This window comes from Pituophis catenifer, unplaced genomic scaffold (assembly GCF_029215685.1).
Source record: "Pituophis catenifer annectens isolate HBS135680 unplaced genomic scaffold, rPitCat1.0.hap2 SCAF_3, whole genome shotgun sequence".
Lineage (NCBI taxonomy): Eukaryota > Metazoa > Chordata > Lepidosauria > Squamata > Colubridae > Pituophis > Pituophis catenifer.
In genome coordinates this window covers 128,865,661-128,879,239 of record NW_027256883.1, presented here as the reverse complement: position 1 = coordinate 128,879,239, position 13,579 = coordinate 128,865,661, and the positions used below count along the sequence as shown (strand labels likewise).

Sequence of the window (13,579 nt, the reverse complement as noted above, 5' to 3'; positions counted from 1 at the left end):
GGCCTATCCTGCTGCTCCTGCCCACAACTATGGTAATTGCTGTGGACATTCGCCTTGGTTATTTGCCTTTAAGCCGAAATAATTGAACCTCTGCTGTGGTGTTGAAAAGCCAGCTTTCCCATGCCTTTGATTAATCTATGAGTGACAGAAAGAGGTAATGTGGAGAAGCAGGTTTTTAGTGCCAGTTCTTCCTACTCCCAAATACCTCCTTCTATCTAGCTGAAGAATTGTTTCCCCTTGTTTCTGTTCCCACAAGAAAGGTAGTTCCCTAGGGGGTGGTTCTATTCTGGAAAGCAAAGTGGGAGCAAGTAACCATCAATCGTTCTACAGGATTATTTTCAATGTGTGTGTGAATGCATAGGCTCTGCAGCCTACACCCTCTGGGAAAGGGTGAGAATCTAGTTTCTCCTTCTTCTCCCTACCATGCCTGCTTCTCATGACGAGGCGGATGGAACTGGTGGCAGGAGAAATGGAGGCAAGTGGGATGGAAAAGTGAAGGAGAGCAATGTGGAAAATGGCTCCTTTGATGCTGGTTACTGGTAGCAGATGAACTGTGGATAATTTAGCTTACTGACATCAGAGGAAGTACCGTACTCCTTACACAGCTTCTCCTCCTCCCCCAGGATCTCATGACAAGAGAAAAACCAATTCTCCTTTATTCCCTAGCAGGGGTCTAAACTACGTTCAGCATGTTTCTGAACTGGCATTCTTTTATTCCTGTTTCTGCACTTGATTTTTATTTTGGATTGATTATGTTAAACAACTAAACACAAAGATAGTTTTTTCCCTCGTGTCATCACTCTGCTGAACACCTAAATACCACAGTACTTGTATTAGGTCAAAGGATCTTTACCCATGTAGTACAGCTGAATAGGTAGTCCTTGACTTATGACCACAATGGAGCACCAAATTTGTTAAGTGAGTTTTGCCCCACTTTACGACCTTTCTTGCCACAGTTGTTAAGTGAATCACTGCAGTTGATAAATTGGTAATCTAGTTGTTAAGTGAATATGGTTTGCCCATTGACTTTGCTTGTCAGGTCACAAAAGGTGATCCCATGACCTTGGGACACAGCAACGGTCATAAATATGAATCAGTTGCCAAGCATCTGAATTTTGATCAGATGATTAAGGAGATGCTGCAAAGGCCGTAACTGTGAAAACAGTCATAAGTCATTTTTTTCAATGCCATTGTAACTTTGAATGGTCACTAAATGAACTGTTGTAAGTCGAGGACTACCTGTATTACTATTATCCTTCTCATCATTTCTACTACCTCCTTCTGTTGGTATCTTATGAATATATTATTTTATTGTTTGTATCTACACTGAGTGCTTATGCACCTTAAGCAAATTCCTTGTGTGTCCAATCACGTTTGGCCAATAAAGTATTCTAAAGTATTCTAATTAGGTGCCATCAAATTAGCATGGCCTCTTACTCTTTCTTTTGGAAAGAACCCTTGAAGTCCATAGGTTATCCTACTTCCTTAACTTGGTAAAGTAAAAATTCTTAGGCAACAATCCTAGACCAGTTGGCCTTGGAGAGACACTCATTAATGGAATTTACTTCTTTGTAGCATGTATATCTGTAATGTCATGTAGATGTATTCCCACCGTACTCAGTGCAGGTTACAGCGAAGTACACGTTAAGGATCGGCTATAAACCTGTATTGCTTCAAGTCAATACAGGTAGTCCTCAATTTACAATAGTTCATTTAGAGACCGTTTAAAGTTACGGCACTGAAAAATGTGACTTATGACCATTTTTCGTTGTTACGACCTTTGCGGCATCCCCATGGTCATGTGATCAAAATTCAGATGCTTGACAACAGGTTCATATTTATGATTGTTGCTGTGTCCCAAGATCATGTGATCACCTTTCGTGACCTCCTCACAAGTGATGTCAATAGAGGTGAGGTGGCGCAGTGGTTAGGGTGCAGTACTGCAGCTACTTCAGCTGACTGCTAGTTCAGCAGATCAGCGGATCAAATCTCACCGGCTCAAGGTTGACTCAGCCTTCCATCCTTCCGAGGTGGGTAAAATGAGGATCCAGATTGTTAGGGGGCAATATGCTATTTAGTATACTGTCTTTGGTGTAAGCCGCCCAGAGTCCTCGGAGAGTGGGCGGCATAGAAATATGACTAATAAATAAATAAATGGGGAAGCCAGATTCACTTAGCAACCAGGTTACTACATCCTCCATGTTGTTTCCAGCATCTGTTTTTCCCAACTTGGAACTGAACCAGATGGATTTTCCTTCCAACACTAAGTTATCAACTACAAGGATTCACTTTTAACCACTGTGGCAAGAGAGAGGTTGCAAAATGGGGCAAAACTCACTTAACAAATGTCTTGATAACAGAAATTTCGGGCTCCATTGAGGTCCTAAGTCGAGGACTTACCTATATACCTCCGTCCCCCTGGGGCACCATCAAGTGTCGAAGCACAGATCGCTATAAACACGTGCATCACGCAACTGTTCGCGCGTCGCAAAAATTCAACCTACCCCATCCTTCCTTCCTTTTTCTCACCGCAACATAACTTAGCCACCCCCCCCCCACTCCTACTGCGCAAGCTCACTAGCGACGCTTGGCTCTGGCTGTGCCGGAAGTCGGTGCTCAAAAAAGAGAGAGAGGCCGGCTTTTGCCTTGCAGGCGGGGGCTGCCTGGCAGACAAGCGAGAGTTGGGGGTGTCGCTGCTTTCTCGCCCCCCTCCCTTTACGCCAGGCGAGGCCCCGGCTTTCCCTTCCGCCGTTGGGAAAGATGCTGCCTTTGTCCATCAAGGACGACGAGTACAAACCTCCCAAGCTCCATTTGCTCCGAAAGGTCTCGGGATGGTTCAGGTAAGGGCGAGTTGTTTGGGGGGACGGGGGGGGGGGACGACGACAGATACATCTGCCGGGAAAAGCCCGGGGTGCCGGGGATCTGGGAGCCCGCTTGGGGAGGACGGGAGCTGAACAGGCGGCAGAGAATGGGAGAAAATGGAGCAGCGGGGACCCCCCTCGTGCTGAGCTGGAGGCCGGGAGATGCCTGGCTTGAACTACGGGGAGGAACCGAAGGAAGCCTCCTCGGGTGGGCTGGATGTTGAAAGCGGATTCAGCTGCGGGGCTTGCCAACGAGGATCTCCCGGGAGGCGGTTTGGAGAGGACGAGGATCTCTCGGTTCCTCTAAAATGGATCGGCCGGCTGGCCAGGAAAGAAGGAGCCGCGAGGTTGCCTTTGGCAGCATCTGTCTCCTATGTTGGCGTGGACTCCAACTCACATCGCCCCCAGCTGGCAAAAGGAGGGGGGGGGGTCCGAGCTTGCAGGGTAGGAATGCGGTGGAGAGAAGGGGCCCAGTGGTCCCTTAGATCTGGCGAAGGGGCTTAGCGGGGAGTGGGGCTGGGGGAGGGGAGCAGTGTCAAGACTTGGCTGGCCAGGACGTGTTTCTGCGTGGAAATCGGAGCTAAGGTGTGTTGAGTGTGCGGTTTGCGACTGTCGTTAAGGCCGATCAGGCATGGGAGGAACGGCTCCGTCCACCTTCTCCCCTCCTCCCGCTTCCCTGCGAGGCCTTTGCATTAAAGCCGGGATCCGGCCTCGTGGCTTGACCCTCTCCCCGGTCCCTTTTTCCAGGTCGATCCTCTCGGACAAGACGTCGCGCAACCTCTTCTTCTTCCTCTGCCTCAACCTCTCCTTCGCCTTCGTGGAGCTGCTGTACGGCATCTGGAGCAACAGGTACAAAAAGGAGGGAGGCGGAGGGAAGGAAAGAGCCGGGAGGGCGGCGCTTCTCCCTCCAAAGTCAAGTTCAGCGCTGCTGGTGTTGCCACGTCTCTCTCTGGCAGGGGCCAAAGGGGATGGCCGGCTCTGGAGAGGAGCGCCATTGGCTTTTGGGAGAGGGTGGTCTCAGCCTTCCTCTCCTGGTCTACTTGAGACCTGATCATGGCTGTTTTTCCCCTTTACTTTTAGATACCAGTTAGTTAGTAGAAGCCAAGGTTTTTTTTTTTTTAAGCTGCAAGGTGAAAACCAGAAAGGTTTGGGGCAGATCACACGGATTGCCCTAATGCAGGGGTGGGCAACTGTGGCCCTTTTACAACCTGTGGACTTCAACTCCCAGAATTCCTTAGACAACCAAGCTGGCTCAGGAATTCTGGGAGTTGAAGTCCACAGGTTGTAAAAGGGCCACAGTTGCACACCCCTGCCCTAATTTATTTATTTATTTATTTATTTATTTATTTATTTATTTATTTATTTATTTATTTTTATTTTTTTATTGGTTCGATTTATATGCCTCCCTTCTCTGGAGACTCAAGGCGGCTTACAATGCGTTAAGCAATAGCCTTCATACTTTTGTATATACCTGCTTAGTAGGGCTTTCGGCCCCCGCTAAGCGGTGTTCTTTTTTTATACAAAGTCAGCTTATTGCCCCCACAATCTGGGTCCTCATTTTACCTACCTCGAAAGGATGGAAGGCTGAGTCAACCTTGAGCCTGGTGAGATTTGAACTTGCAGTAATTGCAGACAGCTGGTGCTACTTAACAGCACTTTAGTCCACTGTGCCACTAAGGCTAATGTACTAATGGGAAAATTCTGCAGTCTCCCTCCAATATCATGTCCTCTCTGCCATATTTAGATGATGGTTGCTGACCCAGTTTTTTTTATATATATATATATATATATATATATATAAGAGACAGGAGTTGATGAAACAATGACTCCTAAGGGATTGTCATTTGTTATTCTTTAACTTGCCCAGCTATGGTTTAGAACTGTTGAGGTGTCTAAACAGGTTCAGTGAGGAACGGCTCTTCTTTAGTAAAATATAATTACTCCATGAAAGGTCTAATTGTGATGCCATTTGCACTGCCTTTATTAAGTTGTTGAACTAGATCTCACTGAATGTATAGGTCTTTTATGTTTTTTTTCCCCCTCACAGGTATTGATTTTTACATAAATTAATTGTAGTGGCTGGTGGCTGGGACTTGCGTGTTGCTGTAGAAGCCATGTCTTATTTTTGGGATGAGAGGAGTCTTTTTGCATCTTTGGTTCAGTTTAAAACTAAAATTGTGCAAACGTATTGTCCTATCACCCATTTAGTTGTCTCAGTTTCATATCCCCAAACTGACAAAGACGGTAGTTCGAGAGAAATCACAACACAAAGAGTTCTATAGAATCCAGTGAATTTGTTAAAATAATAAAATTGGTATTGTGGGGCATGATGCAAGATCCCCTTTGTGTGTATGATGTTACAGCACCTGTAGAAAAGGGTAGAAGCTTGCATTGCAATGGAAATCATCCCCACTTTCCACAGATGCTTATGCATAGGTTTTTTTTAATTTTTTGTGTGCTAAGACCTGTTTCTGTGAGCCTCCCCCTCAAAATATATAATTATCACTATAAGGAGGCAGAGTAGCTTCACTATTTAGGCATGTGTGCAATAATACTATATTGTATACACTTTGTGTATGCCAAGAATATTAAGGGATAGCAGGGATAAGCAATCCATGACCCTCTAAATGTAGTCTCTTACTGCGATTTCTAGAAATTGTCACTCTATAAAATAGGAAACAGTATATGTAAAATAAAATATGTAAAATAAAACACTTGAAAGAAGGCATACCCAATCAGAAAATGTGGAGAGAGCTGGTCTGTATAATTGTTGAAAATTAGACATGATTGAATGGATAGTTTAATCATATGTAAAATGATCTTATTTCTGTAAGCATCTAGTAAAACACATTAAAACATTCAGTATTCATCCATTTTGCTGGTTTGGCTGGTATATGTACTATATTACACAAATGAGTAACATAATTCATTTTGCAAATGAGTTTCTACATTTCTACATTATGATGCTATGTCTTAGTATAAGATGTTAGGGAAAGGTCTGGATAACTGTTAGGACATATACAGTTGAAATTTAATAAATATGTACTTTCTTTTAATAGGCTGGTCTTTATTCCCTGAGATATTTTTAAACCTTCAGCACTTTGGCCTACCCTAGCAAGTGTGAAGTTTCATGACTGTACTAAGCAGTTTGGCTTCCTTCAGACTTAGAAGCAATGGATATGAAAATTGTCCCAGAGTACTATCACCACCTGAATTCCAAAGTAGAATGGAAGGTGTAGCCTTTGTATGAAGTAATATCTTCATAATAAATACTCTTTTTTTCTTGGCCATCCAACCTAAATAATCACTAGAGAAGTTTGGATTAAATTTAAACAATTGGTAAATTGATGGACAGGGAAGGGTGACATTTAAATTGTGTATTTCTATTAAATTTTGGAGGACGTTTGAACTAGGTTACTTTGTAATTATGATATTTATATCAGACTTCTGGCATGGATTTTAGTTTGATTGGATTGTTGGATGGAAGGTACTTGTGTCAGAAAGGTTTAAAGTTGAACTACATCAACTTCAAAGTACCTGGAAAAATGGTCAAGAAGGGGGAAGCATTCATGGTGAGTGTGTTCCATAATTAATGTTCCTTGGCAAAGGAAGCTCTTCCTCCAATTGATATCTTCTTTGCTTCGTGGGTGGAAATTTGGGAAGGAAAGAACTCCAAACCTAATGCAAGATATTGGGGCAGCTTTGTGTTGGCTAAGAATGCATTCCATCAATGTCTCAGAATGAATTCTGATAAATTCCATTTGACTCAGATAAGTTTATGTAATGAGCCTAATGAAAGGTATTATTCCTTTTTTAAATCCAGCTTTAAATTTGAGGATTTGTTAGTAACTTTTGATAACATAGTTCACTGTAAGAAGTCAAAATGAAAGTTGCATTTTGAAATGAAGGCAAAATCTACCAAGAGGATATATAAGTATGTACTTATATTTAGTGTGAATAATAGTTCCAGCCGAAACAAATCATGTCTCATCTTTCAAGAAACTGTGAGGTATAGCATCATTTGCATTGGTGACCTTGTTAACAAAGTTATGGAATGGTACTGTTTGCTATTTATTTTTTAATTAAATTAAACTTGTATTTATTGATAAATTCAATTAAATTAGTTCTTGGTCTTGAATGGACTGCACTTTTTTAGTGTGTTGTATATGTATTGTGAGAGATTTGGGTGAATAACAACTTAAGTAAATACAGGTCCAAGGGGACATTGTCACTATTACTACCAGTTTGTTTTTTTTAACTTATCGGTATTTTTTTTTAAAAAAATGTTCTAATGTATTTTACTTTCTATGACTGTCTGTACTTAACTGATTTTTTTTAATCTTTATATTCCCAGTCTAGGTTTAATATCGGATTCATTTCACATGTTTTTTGATTGTACTGCTCTGTTAGCTGGGCTTGCAGCTTCAGTCATTTCAAAGTGGAGATCTAATGATGCTTTTTCCTATGGGTAAGTGTTCAAGTTCTGAACAGCTATTTGTTCAAACAATCACCTGTTGACAATAATTGGGAAAAAACCATGTAATGTTATTATATGCTGATAAAGCAGTCTGAGATTTGTACTAGAATGGTTAATGGAATCAGGCTATAAATATTTATTGTGGAATTTGGCTAATGAAAAACAAATCTGCCAAACTAATCAACTGTTACTTAGTGCTGTTGCCAGCATATTTTCTAAACCCAGAAAACGTTTGGTGAGCTCCTAAAGTTTGAAACTTCTATAATCTTCCTTTAAATAGATGAATCCTTCTGGTTCCCATTCTTTATGGCTTTTCTTCTATGTGGGATTGTCACTTCTTACTCTGTGTGGGAGCAACAGGATCCACTTCGTAGCTGCTATTGTCCTTCATCTAGTGTTATATAATAGCACTTCTCTTTGGGCTACAGAATTTTTCTCCTTTCATCCATGCATTGACTTCAATTTTCCTCTTAGGGGTCAGGGTACAGAGAGGCCACAAGGGCATAGATATGATAGGGAGAGCCAGATGGGTGTGGGGAATTGGATGCAGTCCACACCTTACTGACGTTTGGAATTGGGAGGGATCAAGCCCAGAATGGTTTGGATTGGGGTGGATATTTGGTTAACCACAGTAGAGAGTGCTGGGATTTCTGTCATAAGTTGGTGCAGTGACACGACATCTTGCATTATAACTACATCAACTTACGATGGAAATTCCAGTCTCAGTTGTGGTTGTAAGTTGAGGACTACCTGTAAGCCTTATTTGTTCTCACGATAGTAGCTTTTGATGATATAGAAACTACATTTGTAAATCTATGTATATATAAATTTATCTGAAAATACATATGCACTCTGTGTGTGTGTGTGTGTGTACACATAACACACACACACACACACAAATTGTATATATGTTCTCTCTTTTCCTACAAGTAAAGTCTCCCTTCCCCTTTTTGTAGTCGTCTTGTCAGTATTACGTGGTTTGTCATCAACATCTGAATCGTGCACAAAAAGTCTTAAGCACACAACGTAATACACTTTGAATTTAAGAATTCCAAGTTCAGAAATTTATTTGACTATCAAAGGTAAATTGCGAATGCAGTCTTCCCACATAAAAATCCATTCGTTGTTTTACTCCCCAATAATTATTTTCTCGGTATAATGATAAAGTGATGAACTTCATAATTGATGTTCAATAGTAGGATGTCAGTAGTCCTTGATATCTACATCACATCATCAAGAGATCTACTTTAGGCGCTGATCTTCCCTTCCGTTGATCTCTATGCTAAATGTATAGCTGTCAATTTTGGTATAAAATAAAGGTGTGCAGTATACTTTTACTGCTGAAGGTGGTATATTGGAGATAAGAGTGAAGCCTGTCCACCTGTCTACTTCTTTTTTTTTTTAACATGGTTTTTATTCGACCAATCCCTTGCTGTAATATAAGATGTAAGTTAAATGGAATGAGGAAGAATTGAAATAGTTGAAGTACTGTATTTCAAGACTAAGGAGAGGAGGCTTAACTATGTACTCTTTAGTGATAAGAGCCCTACCTCTTGCCTCTTTATATTCTACTTATTTGGATAACTGATCAAACATAGCTACGTAGTATCTTCTGTATCAGCCAGAATAGTGGCAAGACATGAAATTAATTGTGGATTTGCATTAATCTAGAATGAAATTATGTGCTTCTTTTCATCCTAGGTATGTTCGAGCAGAAGTATTAGCTGGTTTTGTAAACGGTCTATTTTTGATCTTCACCGCTTTCTTCATTTTCTCTGAAGGGGTTGAGGTATGTTTTGAAGATGGTTAAAATATTTTCCTCTGTTGAAGGAAGAGATTTTTGCACAGAAAGTGGGTTTTTATTTTTAAATCCAGTTATGCTCACTGGGATGAAGTTATTGCTAAATGCAGCCCAGATAATGTAAAAGAGAATCACTTGATTGTGGCAGAGTATAAATTCAATAGATAAATAAGTCTTACCAAGTTGTTTAGGATAGGAAATGAATCAAAATGTCTTCAGGATTTGACAATTTAAAAATATCTTGCAGAAACCATTGACATGAAATTCAGTGAGATTTACTTAGTAGTAACTGTGCGGAAGCTGGTAGCCTTACAATACCAACCCTAATTCTTCAAGGAATATTATCCCATCATTTTTTCCATACACAAGTTGAAAATCTAACATTCTCAAATCTTCAAGACTTTAAAAATGCATGTACAAGAATAGTCCTTTTGATTATACTATATGTAAATTTTATTATGTTCACTTAACATTACAACACTTCTGAAATCTTTCCCCTCATTCTGTAAAGAGTAATTTCTCACTGATGTGCAGTGATTTGTATAAAAATTATGTCACAGTATAATTTATCTGGAAAAATCACTTTTGGATCAGATAAAAATATCCATTTATTCCAATACATATCTTGTTTCCTTCTGTAGCTAATCAAATGGCTTAAGAACCTGAACTTGAAATCATAGGGCTTCTTCGTTCAACTGCTCTCTGTAACTGGTATTTATAGTCAGTAAGTTTTCTGAACCTTACATATAGCCAGCAGTATCTAGAATTATTAGTTTCATGGGTATGTTTAGTGCCAATTAAAAGCCATCTCCCATCAACCTGTTCCTTGGAATGATTTGAGTTCCAATGTTAAGTGAGATTATACTGTGAATGCTTAGCAATCTATCTTTGGGTTCTAGCAAAAATAACTAAAATTTCTGAAGTAAACTGTGCTAATGTTTATGAAAAGTTGAGAAAACCTCATTAGTGAGATCTGTGTTTGAGTTTCACTGAAACAGTTTGTTTTTCTGTTACAGAGAGCACTTGAGCCTCCTGATGTGCATCATGAAAGACTCCTTCCTGTTTCCATACTTGGCTTCCTTGTAAATCTGATAGGAATCTTTGTGTTTCAACATGGTGGACATGGCCATTCCCATGGTTCTGGTAGGAAGTGTTACCCATTCGTTGTATCATTGACTTGTCCCCCAGAAGCAGGGGTACTATTCAGCAGGTTCTGACAGGTTCTGGAAAACTGGTAGTGGAAATTTTGAGTAGTTCGGAGAACCGGCAAATACCACCTCTGGCTGGCCCCAGAGTGGGGTGGGAATGGAGATTTTACAATATCCTCAGGACTAGGGAGGGAATGGGGATTTTGGAATATTCTTCCCCTGGAGTGGGGTGAGAATAGAGATTCTGCAGTATCCTTCCCCTGCCAGGCCCACCAAGCCACACCATGCCCACCAAGCCACACCCACAGAACAGGTAGAAAAAAAAATTGAATTCCACCACTGCCCAGAAGCCTCAGAATATCTTTGTTGTGTCCCTTGTGTTAAAGAGCACGCAAACAGTCACATCTCTTTAATTTAGTCAAAACAGGAAAGAAGCTTAAAATTGATGCTACAATGTCATTTGAACAAGTAACACTTTTTCTTTGATCAACTAATTTTGTCTTAGAAATATACAAAATATGAAAAATCCTTTGAAAAGAATTGTGGTGCTTAAAGTGAAAAAAATTATAGTTTGGAATAATAAAGGAGTAATTGACATAGAAATTCAAACTTTTTGATTTGAACTGTATGGTTGCTTCGGGTTATAGGTAAACTCAGAATAAAGCCATGTCTCCCTCCCACCCCCCAATTTCTTTCCATGTATCTCTCGCATGTTGATTGTATTCTGACTTATTAAACCACAGTTTCCCATTGTATCTGTCCATAACAGTGTGGTTCAGCTGGTGCTTCAAAAGGAATAAGTAAAACCAAGATAGTTTACTGATACAATGTAATTACACTCAAACTGTGTTAATGCATTAATTAATTTCAATTAATCAAGGGCACTTTGCAGTCAGGAGACTACATTGGTCTGCAGACATTTTTTAATATACATTTTAATATACATTTAATATAAATATTCATGAAACTGACAAATGCTGATGCCATCTTAAAGACATCCTTTCCTGCAAGGAAGAAAGATCAGGGCTTCTAAAATAGCTGCTGTAGTTCATTAATTCATTACATAAAAATAATTACATTTTTTTCCAGAACTATTATGTAGTTTGGGATAGTATAACAATGGTGCAAATAAATAAAATTCACAAATGCAGTTCAATTGTTCCAATGTAGATTTTGCAGTCCCTTTAAGTGCAGCACATTACCTCTTAAGGAACATCTACTTGCATGGACACTAGAATGTTATTTGTTATTTCTGCTAGACTCTTAACATGTAACTTTTTTGTAACCTTAATCAAATCCAGAATCTTGATATGTATTATGATAAATAACATCCATCAATTTCTTTCTGCAGGACATGAACACAGCCATTCACTGTTTAATGGGGGTCTTAGCCACGGTCATGGAGGACATGGCCACAGTCACGATTCCAAGCATGGGCATGGACATGGACATAGCCACTCCCACGGAAATGAGCATGGACATTCTCACGATTATTGCCATGGTGGGTATGTGGGAATGTGCAGCAGGCTTGCACATCTGTATGCTATGTGTCTTCAAAAAGGGATACTTCTATAGATATGATGAAAAGATGCTGAAATCTTCTAATAACAAAGATGATGTGTAAATTGTTGAATCTTATCTTTGGCTATCTAATCAATTTCCTGCTGTTTCTGTAATAATGATTTGAAAAAAAAATAGTAAGGAAACCTTTGGTCTTGCCTCAGTTACTAGAAAAGGGTCAATCTATATCATGTGTCATATGTTTGCTCAACAGAAATTGTGATATGTGCATATACGTCCATTTGGCTATACGATGCTGTGCCGTATGTATTTATTTATCATATTTAGAAACTGCTCATCTCCCTCACAGACCAACTTTGGGCAGTGTACAAGTCTACATAAAACATATGAAAGATGGTAATTACAATTACATTTGTTTTTACTTTCTTTAAGATAGAGGATACTTTTAGCCACATTTTTAAAAGAACCAGGGAATTTTAGTTTAGAGGGGTAATAAATGCAGTGGAGAAAACACTCATTCTTCTTCTGCTTTAAACCATGCTCTTGTTATGAAAAGCAGGTACTTCATGGTCAGTATGAATGAATTTATTCAATAAGTTTAACAATGTACTGTCACTTAGCTAATTTTTTATGGGATTGTGTTAGGATTGTGTTGAGAATAATAGCCACGGTACTATATTTCTACCCTGAAGGAAGATTATGCTAATTGTGCTGTTGTTTATTACATTTTGGCAAGTAAATTTAATGCATTTATTAGAGAAGGACAATTTATTTATTTTATTTATTTATTTATTTTTGAATTTGTATACCGCCCTTCTCCCTGAGGACTCAGGGCGGTGAACAGCCAAATAAAAACATCAAATACAAATATTAAAACACAGTTAAATATATATATATAGATTTGGCCCCATTAATTAAAACGATAAACAAAACAAAACAATTAAAACAATTAAAAAGAAATTAAGCCAGCCCGGCTTGTTGAAAAAAGAAAGTTTTAAGGGCACGGCGGAAGGCACTAAGGTCATGGATTCTCCTTATCTCAGGGGGCAACTGATTCCAGAGGGTGGGTGCCCCCACAGAGAAGGCCCTCCCCCTGGGGGTCACCAGCCTGCATTGTTTGGCTGATGGCACCCCGAGGAGGCCCTCTCTGTGGGAGCGCACGGGTCGGTGGGAGGTCGTCGGTGGCAGTAGGCGGTCTCGAAGATAGCTAGGCCCTATGCCATGGAGCGCTTTAAAGGTGATAACCAACACCTTGAAGCGCACCCGGAAGACCACCGGGAGCCAGTGCAGTTCACGCAGGAGGGGTGTTACATGGGAGCGCCATGCTGCTCCCGTCACTACCCGCGCTGCTGCGTTCTGGACCAGTTGGAGCCTCCGGGTGCTCTTCAAGGGGAGCCCCATGTAGAGAGCATTGCAGTAATCAAGGCGAGAGGTTACGAGGGCATGAGTGACTGTGCACAAGGGCAGTTTTACATATGCAGAGCTGCTTCCCTCTGTATAACCAACCAACCAAACAAACAAAAAACCCTTGTTATGTGAAGGTTTAATAGTTCTTTCTGCATCATTCTGTTTTTAAAGAAAATTACTTGGCAATATTTATTTACTCTGAGAAAACTGCTGGTCGTTTGTTATAGCAGAATCAAAATAGCCATAAGATAATTTAGAAAACTGATAAAATGCTTATAAAAACCATGCACTCAGCCAGTGTCTGAAGTCCATGTGACAGCTATTGATTAAAAGATACATAAAGACTAGTAAAAAAAATGCATTG

General features: G+C 40.1%; 1 protein-coding gene across 1 annotated transcript in view; it reads left to right on the top strand.

Moving 5' to 3' along the window:
- Window positions 1–2,756: 2,756 nt before the first annotated feature.
- The window catches only part of SLC30A7 (solute carrier family 30 member 7), a 32,613-nt gene continuing 21,790 nt past the window's right edge, over window positions 2,757–13,579 (top strand). The window contains exons 1-7 of the mRNA XM_070939346.1: window positions 2,757–2,840; window positions 3,609–3,710; window positions 7,216–7,329; window positions 9,040–9,127; window positions 10,156–10,282; window positions 11,639–11,792; window positions 12,949–12,971. Coding sequence (XP_070795447.1) covers window positions 2,761–2,840; window positions 3,609–3,710; window positions 7,216–7,329; window positions 9,040–9,127; window positions 10,156–10,282; window positions 11,639–11,792; window positions 12,949–12,971 — 688 coding nt within the window. The 5' untranslated portion in view covers window positions 2,757–2,760. The remainder of the gene's footprint in view (window positions 2,841–3,608; window positions 3,711–7,215; window positions 7,330–9,039; window positions 9,128–10,155; window positions 10,283–11,638; window positions 11,793–12,948; window positions 12,972–13,579) is intronic.